Source organism: Filicampus tigris, chromosome 13 (assembly GCF_054856515.1).
Source record: "Filicampus tigris isolate MCC_2025a chromosome 13, RoL_Ftig_1.0, whole genome shotgun sequence".
Lineage (NCBI taxonomy): Eukaryota > Metazoa > Chordata > Actinopteri > Syngnathiformes > Syngnathidae > Filicampus > Filicampus tigris.
The window spans coordinates 18,931,816-18,951,308 of NC_141229.1; the positions used below are offsets into that span (position 1 = coordinate 18,931,816).

Genomic DNA, 19,493 nt, shown 5'->3' on the forward strand with positions numbered 1-19,493 from the left:
AAGTGTGCATTCATGGACCAGCGTTTCTCGAATGTTCAATTGGACGGGCAGTCAAAAACATTCCAGGAGGCTTTTTGAGTGGATTTCCTATTTCCTATTATTATTGCTCAGTTCACACACGTGGGTGTTATTTTTTTTTTACACATTATTGACCAATCTAAAGTGTTGAAAATGGCTTGCTCTCTTTCGCAATGCAATGCTAATGGCCCACCAATGCTTTGCTTCCACAATGTTCTTGAGATTAAACTCACTCAGCTTTTCCTCACATGAATATCGTCACCTTCAAATAATGGCCCAAGTCGCAAACTGAGACAAAGCTTTCTTTACGCGCTCTTAAATGTTTTGTCCAGCAAGAGTGTCTATCCTTACTCTCATTTTGTTCCCAATGACCACACTTGTGTTTATTGATGCCAGTAACACAAAAAGCAGACTTGTTGCACGTTATACGCATATAAATTGCAACTTGTCACACGCATTACAAGACATTTGTGCCAATCCAATGATTTGTTTTTCCATGTGAAATGTTAAAGGAACGCGCACGCACACTCTTGAAAAGCACGACGTAAATCAAACTTAATTTGAGAATCAAAAAAATTATATATTTATATACTTTCATACATTTAAAATAGATACATCCTATTTGTTTACAGTATTATAATCAAACAATTATTGTACTTTTTTTTTTTTTTTTCTCCCCCTTCCTAGTAAAAACCCTTCATTCTGATATTTTGAACTGCAGGCTACGGACAGGTCATGACCGTAAGGAGGAAATAATACAGTGTTACCCGAGACTTGAGTGGGGGTGCGTGTGTGTGACTGTAAAATTCTCCAACAAAAGACACACAAAGGAGGACGCACGCATGCACACTAGCTGTCAGAAACACACTTGACATACAAAGGTCAAAGACCTCAGCTGCACTTCAAAACTAATTCAAGCTGTCAAAAAGACTCAAGAGACATAATCGACTTGTATACTTTTATCGTCCTCATTCATTTACAGCATAAAGGGAACACTGAGCCGCAAGGCCAATTCGAACACATTCCACTTGCCTCGATCAGCTCAGTAACATCATGCTCGGTGAAGAAAATAGAATTATAATTTACTTTTGAAAATAACAATAATACACATGGCACTATACAATATATATAACCATTACACATTTGAATTTGTTGTAAAACCAAAATCTGAACTACATTTAAAGCAGGTACAGCGGTTGCATTACGACTTCGACAGCATTTTCCTCCAAAACTGTTGTTTTTGTTTGTTTTGCCCGTTTAACAACTATTTTGGCAAATATAGGGTGCACGTACCAATTTTGGTGTTGAGAAGTTGACTGGTGCTAATTTTTCCTCCAACCCAACTGACCTCATGGATGAATTTAAAGACTGAGGGGAGGATGGGCAAAGTAGGGCCTGCGGGACACATGCGGCCCATCCACATTGCGAGCGGCCCCCCATCGCAGCTGTTATGAAGTCAAAATAAAATGTCAAGTATGCGATTCTTTTATTTTGACGTTGGCAGCGCAGGCGAGTAAGGGCGGCGACTTGTTTCCTGCATGGTGGAAGGAAGAGGGGAATTTGCCCAGGCAATGATTTGGGATCCTAAAAACGGCTAATTGTGGCTTGTTGTGCTCATGTCAGTGCCCCTAAAAACAAAAAAATATATAAAAACACAGTAGTTTTTTTTTTTGTAATGAATGTTGATTAAATAGTAATTTGTAGTCACGTTGGAGGCTGAGATGCAATACGCTTGGTATGCAAATGTACAGTAACACAATCAAATTTGGTGTGTTTATTTGCACCATTTTGTGACAAGAACATAAATGCTGCTTGTGTGCCCAACCGGTGATATGAAAGTAGGGCCTAAAACTTAGCTGCTAACAGGCTGGGCTAGTTGCCACCGGCGATAATCTCATTTGTCATGTAAATCCTGGCAAACTGGTGCGACTACTTTAGCGCACACTTAGAAGAATGGCAATGGGAACCAGCACGACAACATACAAGGAAGGTTTTGATCAAACAACTGGCAAATGGAAATGTGGTTACGCTTGAAAAAGTCAACGAACAGTGATGTCTTGAATTATGAGTTTAATTTGTTGCCAGCTTGTAACTCGCGACTTGTGTCGCAAACCATCTTTCCCAACTGAAATGAATGGGAATGCCAACGGAGGTCAAAATGTGTTGGAATGAACAAAAACAAAAAAAACCATTCATCAGAATCAGCCATCAATCATTTTGTTTACTTTAAGTCGGGACTGGGACAATCCGAGTGGGATAAATCCGACTTCCCGCCTTCCTTGAATGCAGCATAAGTTGCGGTATTATTAGCCGTTTTTCACAGTAAACAATATACCCCCGTGAATATTATATCCTCTCTCTCTCTCCAAATATGTGATGCTTGAAGGGTTTCAACTAATTGCGTTTAGTTTACTAGCAGACTTTTGCGAGGCAAAGCTATTATGTGGTTTGCTTACGCATACAATGTGAAATTCTTTGTTTTAGGTTTAGTTTTACAGTAAATTTCAACTAGGACTTACAATAAACATCTTGAGCCAAGTACTTGAGCTTTTTTCTTTTTGGGAGAAGAATTAGTCATTCATCCATCCATTTTCTAAACCGCTTATCCTCCCGTGCAAAATGCTGCTTTTTGCAAAGTTAGCAGTCAATTTTGCCGGCAACTCAAGACAAAAAAAAAAAAATTGGGCCAGTGATGATTTGTATCTCGAAACGCTGCTAAGTCAGGCCACTTGAATGTGTAGCGACCACTCTACTTGCATTGGAACGCCATTACAAAAATTGTTAAGTGTAAGTGCAGGTCTGCATTTTGGCAATCAAGGCGGCTCACGTTGGCCGGCAGCACGTGAATGTGAATGGGAGTGTGTGCGTGTGCGCGCGTGTGTGTAGTCTGATGAATCAAATTGCTTGGCTTGCAAACAAGTGTCAACAAGATACACACACTTGCGCTCCTTGTACTTCGCTGTCAGTGCTTCAACTATTTCAAGTGGAGCATGTGAATGACGTAAACACTTTCAATTTCAACTCTTTTTCTTCATGTAGGACATGTCAAGAGTCAAAATGCAGCGGAAACAGACCACAAACACACATACTTTTGACAAACAGCATCACCAGAGGTGGTGGTGGGGGGTCGGGGGTTACAGCAAGGCATGATGGGAAGGGAGACCTGGTCATTTGACTAGAATGTGTGCGCGCGTGTGTGTCATGCTGCACATTTAGTGTGTTTGTGGCAGGTCCATTTGTGTGCTACTGCGTGCGCGCGTGTGCCTCATAGTGCTCTCGGAATGATGGTGAAGGGCAGGATGGGGCTGCTGGCCTCCAGCTCCAAAGCGGTGAGGAAACACTCGGTGGCGGCGGCGGCGTTCCCTTGAGCTTGCAACACCTCGCCAAGGCTGTTCCACACGTCATGAGCCGTACTGAGCGCAAAAAGAGAAATGGCAACATTTAGACAAAATGATGTCGAGTGGCACCTCCAAATCAGGTTGGAGCTGAACTGAAACTGCAGCAAAAAAAAGCACTAAAAGTGACTTAGAAGTGCATTTTAACAATGCTTAACGTTGTTTTTACATTTGTGTAGCAATGTGGGACATTAAAAATCTAATTCAAGGACACAATGGAAAAGTGACTTTTTAACTGCATGCAGAGTTACAAGGCTTGAAAAAATGAAGGGTCCAAGCCCAGTGATTGGATGAGGAATTGTAACAAGTGACTTCTCAACTCAACTTTATTTATATCACGCTTTCACTACAGTTGCAGCTGAAACAAAGCACTTCACAGAACACGAGATAAAACGTTGACCGTAATTAACAGCAGTTTTTTTCACTCCATGTTTCTTGTGTCAGCCTTTAGAAATTGTTAGAAAGCTCACATTGTTCGGATTTTTTTTTTTTTTCCACTTTTCCATCTTTCTCTCCAACTTTGAAACGTCCAACAGTGTAAATGGTCTTTGAATGCACCTGATGAACTGTTGAAGTGAGTTGAAGAGTTTCACATAGACATATGTCCTTGTGGTATCTTTAGGCAATTTGAGCACAGGCGAAACTCAGCTCATCAGAAGCTTTGCGGACGCCTGATAACGATCCTGATCATTTGAATTACGCGCGTTAGTTTTTTGACTGGACATCGACTGCAGACACCAACCTGTTGACCTGCACTGCGTCCCTCAGAACTTTTTCCGACAGGCTGTAGCGTTGCAGCTGATGGAGAATAAGACCCTGAGGAGAGCAGAAAGCAAGAGAGTGAACATTTGCAAATTAACTTGGTTTGTTCCACATGCAATATGTCCCATATTTCTTGCAATCATTGTTGGGCACGTTTATATAATCACCTTACAGGGTTTGATTTGAAGCTTCACACTATTTATATTCATCAGCGTCCGTGTGTAGCCAACCTAACGTGACCCAAGTGAAGCACATGGTGTAGTTATAAAAAAAAAAAAAAAAAAAAAAAAAGTAATTACAGCTATCAAGTGGCACTACCTGTTTGTTTCTTTCCATAGACAGTATGTTTGTTCTGAAAATCAAAAACTAGTCAGATTCCCACCAAGTTTTGGTGTCAGGTGTGCGGTCCACTGCCAAAACCATGGCGAGAGATGTTTTGACCACTTTGGTGAAAAGAAACGTACGCTGATAGAGGATCACGTTATACAACATTTCCAAGTATACAACCATTCATACTTAGGTTAACCTACAGGAAGTCAAAAGTCTTCAATGAACCTGACACACTTGTTTTTGAAATGAGGGAAGCCGGAGTAACCTGAGAAGGAATCCGCGCAAGCATGGGGAAGGACACGCAAAATGAAAGAAACATCCGAGTCGTGATTACAACTTTGACTGTGAGATATTCCACATGCTCCACAATGCCAAATCAATTGATTTTTCAAAAGTCACATATTTATTTAACACCATGACACTGAACAGGAGAAGCTGCCTAAAAATGAATCAATGACTCATTTTCTCAACTTTTAAAAGCAGTCAGGGGCGGAGCTACAGGGTGGCCAAGACCACCCCTTATCACTCGGTGGCCGCGCCGATTCCAAGGGGGAAAATCTTGATTTCTGTGATTTTTCTGCCAATTTCAAATATATCCAGTATTCCTAGACCCCTTGTTAAATGTTATATTATCTGCATATTTCAAAAACATGTCAACTAAAATAATCTGTTGTAAGTAAAGAGCAGTCAATTCTTACAATCAACGTCAATCAAAATCATTACTTTCGCAACATTGCAAGCAAACAACATGGCGAAGAAGTCATTGTTCATCATACCATCCACAGTCATCGTTTAGTGACATAAAATGCACAATCTTGCACACACACTCGTAACACAAGCAGGAACATACCTAAGCAAAAAGCAACATTTAGAATTGAGAAGAACGAAGAGACTTTTGCGTCGTAATTTTTTATATGATTTGAGTGATTGAGAAATTGATGGCGTGGACCGTCCGTGACAATTGATAACTCTGATTGGCTGTTAGCTAGCAAATAAGTGCACAAGAGTAACGTAAACTAGGAGACAAAAGCAAAGCTACTGTTAACCCATTAGGGGCTAAACGCGACTGGCGAAACATCTCTGAAAAACCTAAGGGCGGCTTTAGAGTCACCCACTAAAACCAGTTTTCCCGGAAATTCAACACCGACAAAACAATTGATATCTCAGCCTCTATAGCAGATTTGAGAGCTTAGACGTGGCTTTCACACAGGCCTGATTTTATTATTACTGCTATTTACCGTCTCAATCAAAAATGTAAAAATGAAGTGTCAGAGCGGTAATCACCATCCTCTATTCTGTTAGAAAGCCGTCGAAATCGTCATTGTCTAAAAAAACATATATCTTAGCCATATATCACGGTCAACAGGTTCAAAGTCCACAAGCGTGTCATCGATGTCACGAGCGTCACTTATTTCAAAGCTCCCGCGATCGTCTGCGTCCACCATTCCTGCTCGAAAAAAATCCGGCACATCCCACGGGGCTCACGACACCGTAGTGGTAGAAACGGGGTTACGCAATCCCGGCCTAAATGGGTTCATAAAATGACATTTTTTCGTAAACTAAGCTCGGCAAACCGTTGCTTCTCGATTATGAGCGTGATGGGCATCGTTGTGTGGATTTCATTTCAATAAAGCCTGACAGCGGATGGTATCATCAAGAATGACGGACGCGCGCACGGCCACCCTGAACTGCGGTGCTGAGTCACCCTGGCAACCCCACTGGAAAATTTCTGGCTACGCCCCTGAAGCCGGTCAAACAAGTTTACAAACTGCTTGGCTCTCTTCCAGGTTACTTTGCCGTTTCCTGTCCTTTCTAAGATCGCTTAGGGGAGGATTTTACTACTAACTATCTGCAGAATTTTTTTGTTGCCTTTAACTGTTCGACAAAGGGACTGACTTGGATGATTCCTTCTTCTGCTAAAAACGAGTGTGGTGGTTCTTAGCAGCTGGAAGGTTAAGTAATGAAGATAAAGAATCTCAGGTGCTCTCAGTGCCGGAATTGCGCACAAGAGCTGGTGTGGACCTCGATGAATAAATACTGCTCGATCCCTCAGTGAATGAGACCATCTTTTCAAGACACTTTGATTTGGTGTGTGTGTGTGTGTGTGTGTATTACCAGTCTCTGCATGGTTTTGACATGCGTGGGGTTGATGGACAGGGCTTCTTCATACCAGCGCTTAGCCTCGTCTATGTTGCCTCTAAGCTCTGCAATCTGGCCCCTCATGAAGAGGACATTGTGGGAAGTGGGGAAGAGGTTGGCGGCTTCTTGAGTGCAGGCTGACGCCTCAGCAGGCTTCGACATGCCGAGGTAGACCTCAGCTGTCGCAGACATAAATGGGAAGGGATGAAGAGTAGATGGATAAACAGAAAGCAGCAAGACAAACACTCAAAATGCAGCCATGATGTCGATGATATTTTTTTTGGTAGCTTGATGGACTTGTATTCGTGGTGGGACTCGATTAAAGGAATAGAGAATCAATTGCGGTGTTTTATAATGAATCACAATTGATCATATTTAAATTGAATATAACTATTGGATAGTTGGATAAATGACGTGATAAAAAAAACATGATCATTTTCCATCAAGCTACGACATAGGCAAACAGTTCAAATACAGGTGACATGACAGAAATATGACGTCAAGTAGCATGTTCAACAACAGTAGTCACAATATTTTCTACAGTTGGGTATATTCAAGCTTTTCAATTACGTTTGGGAAAGTCGAGCACTTTCAATGCCTTCAAAACACATTTTTGATTTGCTCCCAACTTACCAGCAGTTCATTTCAGAATAGAATTCTCTAAAAGTTAAACATACAGCTTGATATGAAAAGCCATTTCTAAAACAAAAGCGAAACAAAAACAGAAGCAATCTAGAGTTTACAGAAACCTCTTACATCATCCCTCATGAACGTAAATTCCAGGCCAGGGTGACACAAAAAACACTGTCATTGAAACCTTAAAAAAAAAAAAAAAATATATATATATATATATATATATATATATATATATATATATATATATATTTTTTTTTTTTTTTTTTTCAAACTTTAGGGTAAAAGAGGGTCTGAAAATGTTAGGCAGTGAATGAGATAAGAAACAATGATGGAATAATTTTTTTTTTTTTAAATGACATCCTGAAGATGGCGTCCTACTTAGACAAGTGCATTCAAAAATTCCCATTTTTTGGGGGCCCTCCGCTAGTAGACCGCAGAACGTGAGGTGCTCCACTTTTTGAGTATGAACGTAATTGACACAACTTGTGTGTGCGCGTGTGCGTGTGTGTGTGGGTGTTCCGACAGAGATGGAGCGATACCGAGAAAGACTGCGATCGGAAATGAGTTTGGATTGTCTGCCCGCCTGTGCTATGCTTGATCAGATGAATTTGACATTATCTACAGTCTGTCACCAATCTAGAAATGACCAGCAGTGACAGGAAACAGCTGGAGAGATAAACAGAAGCATAAACACCCTGTGTGTGCAATTAATTTAGGCCATACATGTTAAAAGTAGAATGAAGAACCAGTCTTTAAATGCCCTTGAGGGGGATGCCAATCCAATTTGTTTAATTAGGTAAACTGACGGTAAACGCAGACCTGTGAGCCAACACCTTCCGCCATACACATACACACACATTTGGTTTGATGGAGCGGCAATCAAACCCAACCTTATGAACTTACAAACTTGTATGTCGATGTCATGCGGTTTAGACAACATCAGCTAACTGAATGGGACCTGTGTGTGTCGAACTAAAATCTGCATTTTATCTTTACCAATCAATTTATTTTTGGGTGCATACACTGTACACAAAATATTACACTTGTCTTGTGTAAACAGAAAATACCGTGCAGCACACACAGTTTTAAACATAATTTAACATTGTAAAATATTACTATTAAAAATGCAATTTTGATCTGTTTTCACTGAAAATAATGATTGAGGGAATACTGAGTTACTGCGGTTGCCAGTACGATATACCGTATTTTTCGGACTAAAAACCGCTACTTTTTCCCGCTGTTCTGTGGATTTTTCTTCCACCTACAGGGGTGGTCTAACCGGAATTACAATACAATACAAGTGCCATTAACAGGATGTGACCGCAGGTGGAGGAGTTCAACAGGACACTATGCACCGGATTATGAATTAGGTGGTAAGCGGAAGTAAAGCAATAAGAGGTGGACGTTAACTGGAGTGACAACGGGCAGTGAAATTAATATCAAGTACTTTATTTTCTCTTCGTTCTTTTCCGTTTTTATCAGCAAAGTTGCTGCAGTGTTAAATGGTAAATGGTAAATGGGCTGTCAAAAGGCACTGGTAGCAAAGAATCTGTTCAGGTACATAAGTGTACATTTACAGTTCAAAATCGTTTGGTAAATGCAATGAATATCTCATTTTTCAACATAGATAGGCGTGGCTTGTATAAAGGTGCGGCTTATATATGTTTTTTTTCTTAAATAGAGTGGGTGTGGCTTACAGAAAGGTGCGGCTTATAGTCCAGAAAATATGGTAATTGTGCAGAGGAGTAGAACTGCACTAAACCATACACAGTATTTTATTATATATCTCAATCAATCAATCACATTTTATTTATATAGCACTTTTCATACATAAAAATGCAACTCAAAGTGCTTTAAAACATTCAAAGCAAAACATAGAATTATCTTCAATCAAAAGAAAAGATAAATTATTTAAAAGTTGTTGAAAGCCAAACTAAAAAGGTGTGTCTTGAGCTTCCTCTTAAAAATATCAACAGTCTCTGCAGACCTGACATCCTCTGGCAGGCTATTCCAAAGGTGAGGACCAAAATGGCTGAATGCAGCCTCGCCATGCATTTTGGTCCTCACCCTTGGAATAAATAAAAGGCCGGCGCCAGAGGACCTCAGGATCCGCGAGGGCTGGTATGATAAAAGCAAATCAGATAAATAAGATGGCCGAAGACCATTAACACATTTATAAACTAATAAAAGTACTTTAAAATCGATCCTGAAACACACAGGGAGCCAATGCAGCAATTTCAAAACTGGCGTAATGTGCTCCCGCCCTCTGGTTCTCGTCAGCACCCGAGCGGCTGAATTCTGCAGTAGTTGCAGTGGTGAAATGCTCTTTTTCGGGAGGCCAGAGAGCAGGGCATTACAGTAATCTAAACGACAGGAAATAAAGGCATGCATCAGCACTTCCGTGTTAGCCTGAGAGAGAAACGGGCGGACTCTGGCGATATTCTTAAGGTGATAAAAACCAATCTTGGTTACATTTTTAATATGAGGAATAAAACTGAGCTCAGAGTCAAAAATGACGCCAAGGTTCTTCACACAGTGTGAGGGATTAAAAATGTGTAGTTTTGGTAAAAGCTTCTCTCTCTGACCTTCGGGACCGATAACTAAGACCTCAGTCTTGTCCTCATTGAGCTGTAGGAAATTATCTGCCATCCATGACTTGATATCTAAAATGCAATTTAAAAGGGTATCAATGGGTCCTGTGTCATCAGGAGACACGGCAATATACAGCTGCGTGTCATCAGCATAGCTGTGAAAGCTGATGCCGTGTCCCCTGATGACATCCCCGAGGGGAAGCATATAAAGATTAAAAAGTAAGGGGCCTAAAATCGAACCTTGAGGAACCCCACATTTAATTTCATGAGTTTTAGAGGAACAAGTATCCATACTTACAAAGAAATATCGGTCTGTGAGATAGGAATAAAACCAGTCAAAAACAGTACCAGAGATGCCCACTAGATTTTTAAGTCTATTTAATAAAATTTGGTGATCTACTGTATCAAAAGCAGCGCTTAGATCCAGTAGCACCAAGACTGTGAGTTTTCTCACGTCTGCAGTGCACCTAATATCATTTAAGATCCTTAAAAGAGCAGTCTCCGTACTGTGGTTCATCCTAAAACCAGATTGATATTTCTCCAAAATATTATTTGTATTTAAAAAATGATTCACTGGATGAAAACCAGTTTTTCTAAAATCTTACTTAAAAACGGTAAGTTGGATACGGGTCTGTAGTTATTAAAAACGCTCGGGTCAGAACCGCTCTTCTTCAGAAGGGGCTTCACCACCGCCGTTTTAAAGGCAGCTGGGAAGACGCCTGTCTGAAGAGAGCAATTGACTATATTTAAAATTTGTTCTTCAAAAAATCCATAAAATGTCTTAAAAAGAAATGTGGGAATTGGATCCAAAAGGCAGGTTGTTGGGTTTACCTGGGAGAAAACTCGAACAAGTGTCCTTGCATCAACCAGGGCAAAACTTTCCAGTGTTTCCTCATGTAAATATGATTGTCCGGGTTTATTAAAACTTGTGTTTTGACGGGCTAAAAGACTGGATCTTATGTCATCGATTTTACTTCTTTTTATTTTTTATATTTTATATTTTATATTTTATATCTGAGTTTCTTAAATGGTCAGCATCATGCAGAATATTTTTTTTAAGCTTTAAGTCATGTTAAAATTCTGATTCGGCACCCAAAACACTTCAAAAGTCGTGTTTTTCCCCCTATTCATCCATCTCGGGGCATTGCGGCTCATTTCTTCTCTTGAAGCAATAGCTATGCCCAATTCAAGAAAACAATTGCGTCAACTTGTACGTAGAAGATTGAGGCTCCACCCCCATGCCGCCACCGCAGCCAGCGAACACCCGACAAGCGCTCTATGCGCGGCCTCCCCGGCGACAGACCATTCAGCAGCTGTTTGTCTGTGATGGTCATTTCTCAGAGGACTGCCTGGTGAAACTTGGCCAGTACAAAAGTGGATTGGCCGGGAGATTAAAGCCTAAAATTGGCACAAATACGACACTCAAACCTTCTGGAAAGGCCAGAGGTTTAAGTAAATCAAACCACCAGCTAAATTATGACAATATTAGCATTAATAAACTAACATTGGCTTCGTTGTCAAGCACGATATGTCGGACATATTTTGTTGTATAAAAAAAAGAAACTTATTTGTTACACACATAACCATGGGAATGGATGAATAGTACCATCAATGCTGTATAAAGATTACCACTTGACTCTAGGTTGAGGACCTAAGGCACAAACTATATGTTCTTCCATTTTTATTACTATTTGCTGTTTCGTGGGCGGCTTTAGGACGACGTCATGAAAGGGGTGCGGCAGCCACACCGGGAGAGGCGGGGTTTTAGTGAGCCAGGAGTCTTACTTCCGGGTTAGAGAAACAACCACCAAAATAGCTCATATTTCACAAGAAGTTAGGTCACCTTTGTGCCAAAGGTATGTATACATACAGTATATCGTCGCTGTACTGTGAAAAACACTTATGTCCAACTTGGGAATTTTGGGAAATATTCCCATTAATGCGATGTCGGTAAACCCATTCACGTAAAAATAAGAAAAATGAAAAAATGGACACCAGTACTTTTCACAGGAAGGCGGCAATATCTATAGATGTAGATATACAGTGTATAGATATACATATATATATACGTATATAGATATACATATACACACACATATATATATATATACATATACATATATATATATGTATATATATACATATATATATATATTTATACACAGACACTTTAATATGTATTTGCATTTTATTTGTTGATTGTTATTTCTAGTTTTAAAACTATCTGCTGCTGTAACACCTCCATTTGCCCTCTGGGGAATTGTCTCATTTTGCCAGACCAGTATATATATAGACAAAATATTCAATCGCGTTATCAGTATGATGCGCTTTTGTTCTGCATCAGTGCACACTACAGCCACAAATATAAAAATATTGTTAAAGGTCTTTCTGAGAATGTCAAATTACTTAAATATTTAGGTACTTACAATGTAGTGTCAAAATCCCTCATTTACAAATACAATATGACGTTTATTTGTGAATTAGTGGCTTAATGCCAATATTTTGTTTTAGTTGGCCAATACTTTTTGGCTAATCTTGTAGACAAATACACAAAGACACCATTTGTCAGTGTTGTTCAGCTGCAATCAGAAAGGAAACAATCATTATCTCCTCCAACGAGTTTCAAGCCATCTTCTGAGAAATCTCTGAATCCAGCCACTGAATAATACGTGTTATTTATTGGGCACGGGTGACGTCTCTTAAAACAGGTCTGTTGTTTATTGCTAGTCCTAATGCCAGACACAAACCCATAGAACCTTATTAAGGGGGGGTTCCCTAAAGCAAAAGGGAAATCCACCATTAACAATGCATTACTAATTGCTGAGAATAGTGAAAACCTGTGTATAAATAATGTAATTGTATACATCTATACATTACACTTTTTAAACCTGTGAAATTCTTGGAAAAAAAGGGTATAGATCTCAAACAAGCGTTTTCAAAAAAAAAAAACAAAAAAAAAAATCTGCTAATAGATGAATCAATCCACAAGTAGAGAACTGTGAGTATGTGGGTGTCCACTGTACTACGATTTAACGTAAAGGTGGAAGCAAGTACCTGCATGGAGCCAGATCTGAGCCAGAGTCAACCAGGGGTGCAGAGGTCCATGCTTCGGGGCACTGCTCTGCAGGGAGGAGGCCACCTCAGACAATGCCTGCTCCACACGACTTGCTGCGATTGATGTAGCATGCACAGAACCTGGAAGGAGATGAAGACATAAAATTAGCACAAGAGATTCTTTCTTACAAGGATGGAGAATTAGGTTAAGTCGCTATGTGCCACGGTGTACTCATAATTCCAACCAAAGCTAATGTTTTTATTAAAAAAATAAAATTTAAAAAAAACACTTGAGGACAAACGGACATTTGGTTTGTTTCAATCAGCTCACCATGGCACACAGTTTCCTATTTGAGAACTAAGGCCTTTAATCAGTACACACCATTGCACACACACTGCAACGCACCTCAGTGTTAAGAGTCTGGATTAACCAGGTTCAAGTGAAGTCATGTGCACCACCATGCATACAATACACATAAATCACACTGTACACCGATTAGTAGGTGAAGCAAGTGCTCTTTTGTTACAGCAGGTGAGGTTATTTCAGGCACACAAAGTAGCTGCCTCACTCGCCTGCGCACAGCTGACTGGCGAAAAAAAAACATGTCAAGGCCCCTAATGAATAACCATTTGGAAGAACGATTCAATGCCGTTTAATACATAACTACATATTGTTGCAGTTTTTGTGGCACTTTTTCTGAGGAGATAACAGAATCGAGTAGAATCACAGTCCAAGCAGAAAAGACTCCACAAGTGTACTTTTATCAAGCTTTACCAAATTCTTCAACCACGGCAGTCGAGGATAGGGATGACTGATCGCAAGATTTGGCGAAGCAATCTTCAGTGCAACTATTGCTTTTTTTGTTGGTAGGTTGCAACTTCCTGTTATGTTCCCATTCCCATTAGCTTGATAGGAATTTGGTATATTTACCTACTTTTTTGCGGAAAAGGAGTTTGATTCGGGAATTGTGTGACTGGTGTCGGGTCTTTGAGTCCATCTACTTCTGCTCTTTGACAAGGAGCACTGAGTGAATAAGTATGTAGCTTGCTTGTCAAGTTTGCAAGTTACGTTAGTCGTCCATCTCAATTCATACTTGTGTGACAGTTGATGATAAAAAAAAAATAGCTGCTTGAGGTTAATTCAGGATTCTCCCATTCTGGAGATCTGTGCACTTTAGTTTGTGATGAATAGAGGTTTCCATACGTTTTGCACCGTGTATCTTCATATGGATGGCCTTCCACATTTTTGTCCCTTGCATTTCCAAACAGTGACACTTGTAGCACAGACTCACACCTAAATGTTTGCAGTTGACACATGCATAAGCTGCTAAATCAATCAATTAAAGGAATACACTGACTCAGAGAAGAAGAAAAGTTATTAGTTTTGTTTTAGCGTTCTTTTTTTTTCTGTAGTGAAATGTATTTACTTGAATCCATTGGTTATAAATGAACTGAAAAATGACTTTAAATTAAACTGTTGGGTGTCACATTGGGGTTTAAAGTAGTGTTGTTCGGATACCATTTTTTTGCCCCGATACCGATTCCGCTACCTGGTTGTGCAGTATCGGGCGATACCGCTACTGTACTGATATCTCGCCGTTCGAAAAAAATCTAAATACAAGCGCATTTTTCTTTGTACTTCTAGAGAATTGCACACTCACTTGGATGTAAAATAATTCATATTTAAATCATCATTTGTGTTATCTGTAGTAACATATACACACAATACATGTGTTGAATAAACAGCCTATATTCATAGCTCTTCATGCTGGTGAGAGTGAGACATGGGCTAGATATTCACATTAATGTGCATTTGGATAAGGCTTCTCTTCTATTTTAATAATATTAAATTTAAAATGAATAATAATAATCATAAATTCAACCTCTACAGTTTTTCACCTATCGCCGGGGGTTCTGGTCCCCATTAACCGCGATAAACGAGGGATTACTGTATTTCTTTTGGGTTTGATTTTTTTCTTTAATTTACTCCCTCTACAAAAGGTTCCACACTGGATTGTTGAAAATCGAAAATCAAGGCATAATCGCTAATCATTTAAAAACAGGTCTTTTGTCATTTTTGTCAAAGAATTAGTATAATGACCACTGGCATCTTATTCCATCTTTCACCACAATATAAGAAAAACTACTGTGCTATTTCTGAAAACTAAATCTTTAAAATCACTTTCAAAAGTCAAGTTAAGTGCGATACCATACAGGCATTAAATAATAATATAGTATTCTACACTTTGTTTTATGTAATGACATCTTTATTTATTTTAATTATAAGTCATATTAAGGCATTTAGTAATTGGACAGTGCTTTTTTTTTTTTAATCAGTAAGTCATTGTATTCCTTTAAAACAAATACAACTAACTGAATCTGCTCAATGTTTCTAATTTTGCAGCAACCAGCTGATGGCAAGTAAAAGCTGATGACGTGTACACAACAAACAGCCACTTTATTTGGTACACATTTGGTTTAACTGCTCACTGCATCAAAAGCCAATCTCATGACTCAAGTTAAGTGTTTTCAAAAGGAGCTGTTAAAAAGCTAAAGAAACGGTATTAAAGTGATTTTGGCCAGAAATGACGGGAATTTACTAATACCAAAGAAGTGTGGCTGGGCAACTAGACAAAGTACGAGTTTGAAGAAAAGAACCTTTAACAAGTAATAAAATGTTGCTCTAGTAGAACCTGCAAGCAGAAAAGACTACTATAGGAGAGAAAGTCAAGTGTCATTCAATTCTCATTACAACATTTAGATAGTTGGCTCAGAATTTGGTTGCCTAGAACTTCATTACCCATTCTTGTTTGTGTGAACCCCTAAATAAGGAAGAATGCTGCTGACAACCTCGCATTTACAAAGTGTACCTAATAAAGTCACCATGTGGACATGAATTACAATCTCACCAGGAAAAAAAAAACTAGGTAACTACAACAAAGGATGGGAAGAAAGCAATAAATGGAAAACGTAAGGTCAGATGGAGGTTACTTGGCTACTTACAAACAGAAAACATGGAAGAAAAACCAAGCATGTTAGCGTCCTGAGGGCCGCCTTGAAAAAACGGAGGGATGGGGAAAAAAAAAAACAGAAATGTGGTTGTTAATGATTAAAAGAGAGAAACGAGGTCAAGCACAGACAAATCATTGTGAAACAAAAGAAAACCTAAAAGTGCATTACAGTGTTTATTCTTTAAGAGGGCCTCATTGTTCATGCAATAAAACTAACTCATTTTTTCTGATAAAAACATTGGACTAGATGACTAACATTGATATAATCACAAAAATAATGTCAAACTTTATAGAGAAAAATGTACAGGACTTCACAAAGCAAAACGCTTACCGCTGAGAACTATAATACGAGCGTCACAACTTCAAAAAGGGTTATTTCTTTAAAACACACTGAGCATGCTTGTGAGGTTTGAATAAGCAAGCAGTCTGTCAAGTTCCCTCATTGGAGCACATTAAATTTTAAAGGTCATTAGCTTTCACTTTTACAATGAACAGTTAAATAAAACATTTGGTACATATGGCAAAAAGCAGGGCTCCATGCTGTCTAATGGTTTTATGCTAATAGGTATCAAGAAGTGTCGATGAAACATTATGGCCTAATTATATTGGAGTGGCAGACTAGAATTGGTATGGCAATTTTTACCACTGCTAGACTACAAAGGAATAACTTTTTGGGTTCTTTTTACTTATGAATGGAATCACAAGCATTCTCACTGCATTATTGGGACAGGCAACATGGTTGTACTTCAGGTATGTAAAGTAGGCTATCCGGATACCAAATGTGGGGTTTTCTATCCAGGGTAATTTAGACAGTCATCATTTTTTAATTTATTTTATCAGCTACAGAGTAACGGGTGTCTAGTAGGAGAAAAGTGATAATAAATGGATATAAATGTATTCATATATACAGCATCTCTTTGTGTCCAACTGCTAACTTGCCTTTTTCCCCCCTCCAGCGAGTCACCTTCTGTTCTTGTCAGCTGCTTTTGTATTTTCTAATTCCTAATTCTTTTCAAATCAGCGTTGGAATGTTAAGCAGCTTTTGCACCGAAATGACCACGGCATGCTATCGGAGTTTTACAGACAACTCAACTTGTCGACTTTACCATTCCACAATGATGTTGACAGTGTGATATGGACTAGTCGCTCATTACGTGTTCGAGGCTTGATGAGGAGGCAGAGCTGCTTGCACCAAAGCTGAGTGCGCTGAGTAAAATGAGTCCACCCTCTTAATTGTTTTAACTGTCATCTATTTTTGAATGCACAGCTTTAGGTGAAGAAGAATGAGGGAAGGGGGAAAAAAAGACCAAGACTCACGCAGGATTTCCCAAAATGTTTCGGTGGATATAAATTATATTGCGAAGCATTCCCTCCTCCGGTGATTTTTTTTAAAACTCTGGCACTGTAGTAAAAAATCATCAATGACGTCATCAGTGACGACTCAGCTCTCATTTACATTATTAGTGTCCATCCATCCATTATCCGAACCGTCTACACACAACCTGTACTGCTACTGCTCTTTCGCTCTAAATGACATAGTTAACAGCAGCTTTACAGATGCCATGTCTGCTGTGTCGGCTGTGTGTAAATGCGTCTGCCATTTAACACCTTGTGTTATTGGTCATAGTGAAGGTAAATACAGCCACCTAGAGGCAACTATTTGAGGTGGAAAGTTATCTCGTCATGTGGGTAACACAGCTGGCAATTCAGGGCACCGGGGTCCCTAATCTAACCCCCAAAATGCTTTCTGGCCTTCCATAAGAGGGGAGACCACTATTTGAGTAAACTGACATTAACCGAGCGATGAAACACAACATATATACAGCCTTCCTACTTCTTTCCTTTTGTTGTATCAGCTTTTGGGTGTGCTCATTTTCTGTCAGCACTGTTTTAAGGGACTTGCAATCCAGCTTTTTCTAAACTCTGAAATTTTTATTTGAACAAAACTACACAGAGCACCAGACAGACAGGTTCTACAACATAAGAGATGATCTACGCTCAAATGTAATGTGCTCTTTTTTGGGGCCATCAAAGTCCACACCATGCTACGAGCTGAGCGAAACTAGAGGCACGTTACGGCTGGAGGAAAGCTGACGAAGAGTGACGTGGTTGCAAAAGGAGTGAGTCCTGGCTTTTTGGTGGTCATCGGGGGAGGAGGAGGCAAGATGGAAGATTTTTTTGGGTGGTGGGGGAGGCTGAAGGATGAAAACTGGAGAAGAAGGAGAGGACAGTGGGGAGGACGGCGTGGATATGCCGGAGGGGGAAGTGGGGGATACAGGTTCCGAACCAGTGTGAGAGGAGGAAGAACCTGAGGCTAAAACACAAACAGTAAAAGAAATAAATCAATGGAAGCAATTCCTAAAAGAAAAGAACACAAAATAAGCATCAATAAAAAGACTGAAATTGAAAGCAGAAAAAAATAGACATAGGCTTAATTGTTGGAAGTCCACTAGGGCTGAACGTTTATGGAAAATCTAATTGAGCTGTTTTTTCCAAATAATTGCAATTGCGATATGAGTTGCGTTTTTTTTCAAGGAACGGTACTTTCTATTGTATTTTTCAACAATTAATCTTCATTACAACAAACAATATCAGATCTGTCATGCATTATAGAATATTGAGGTAAATGCAAATGAAGCATTAATTAATATGAAAGACACTTTATCTACTACAATTAGAGGTGTATGTAGTTACTAAATATTTTGATGTGCAGTTTGGTAAGCGTTCACCATGACAACGTAATTCTAATAATATACTATAAAGGCACAAACTCAAGTGCAGATTATAATATTAATATAAACAAATCAGAAGGTTTGCCACTTCCTACATATCACGTTTGTTTCATGAAACATGATGTAAACGTGGACTGCACAGTAAAAAAAAAAAAACAGTAACCCAGTGGCTCTACCACTTCACGTCACTTCATTTCATGAAGAGCTCTCCAGAGATGTTCGATGGCATTCAAGTGTGGGCTCTTGGCTGAGTCACTCAAAGACATCCACAGAGGTGTCCTGAAGTCACTCTAAAGAGTGACTTCCATCTGGCCATTCTACCATATAGGCCTGACTGGTGGAGTGCTGCAGATAGTGAGGGGTAGGGTACCTGGGAATTCATACCAGTACTTGACGGTACCAATATTCTGTACTTTTGTTCTGTTTTTGTGGTAATAAATGATAATAAATCAGTCCATACCGCAAAACGTTCTGTCTTCGGGACCCATCCGAAGCTGCAGAAATGGTTGTCCTTCTGGAAGGTTCTCCTCTGACCGCTGGAGCACTGACAGACTGACTATCGGGTTCTTGGTCACCGCCCTGACTAAGGCCAATGTCCCCCAATTGCTCAGTTTGGACAGGCGGGCAGCTCTAGGAAGAGTCCTGCTGATTTGGACATTTTCCATTTACAGATGATGGAGGCCCCTTCAAAGAAGAAGGACATTTTCTGCACCCTTCCCCAGATTTATGCCTTGGGACAAACCTGTCTCTGAATAAATGTTTTTAATTACATTTTTTATGTGGACTCCAATTAAGCTGAAGGAATCTCTCAAGGATGATCAGTGA

The 19,493-nt window shown here is 39.5% G+C and overlaps 1 protein-coding gene across 3 annotated transcripts in view; it reads right to left on the reverse strand.

The window, feature by feature from the left end:
* Positions 1-962: 962 nt before the first annotated feature.
* The window catches only part of ttc7b (tetratricopeptide repeat domain 7B), a 35,779-nt gene continuing 17,248 nt past the window's right edge, over positions 963-19,493 (reverse strand). The window contains exons 18-23 of one of the 3 annotated variants that reach the window (XM_086050199.1): positions 18,014-18,250; positions 15,929-15,979; positions 12,926-13,066; positions 6,621-6,823; positions 4,156-4,229; positions 963-3,431 (exon numbers count right to left, since the gene is read on the reverse strand). In XM_086050199.1, coding sequence (XP_085906325.1) covers positions 3,284-3,431; positions 4,156-4,229; positions 6,621-6,823; positions 12,926-13,066; positions 15,929-15,979; positions 18,014-18,250 — 854 coding nt within the window. In that variant the 3' untranslated portion in view covers positions 963-3,283. The remainder of the gene's footprint in view (positions 3,432-4,155; positions 4,230-6,620; positions 6,824-12,925; positions 13,067-15,928; positions 15,980-18,013; positions 18,251-19,493) is intronic. The other 2 variants (XM_086050197.1, XM_086050198.1) reach the window with 2 other exon arrangements.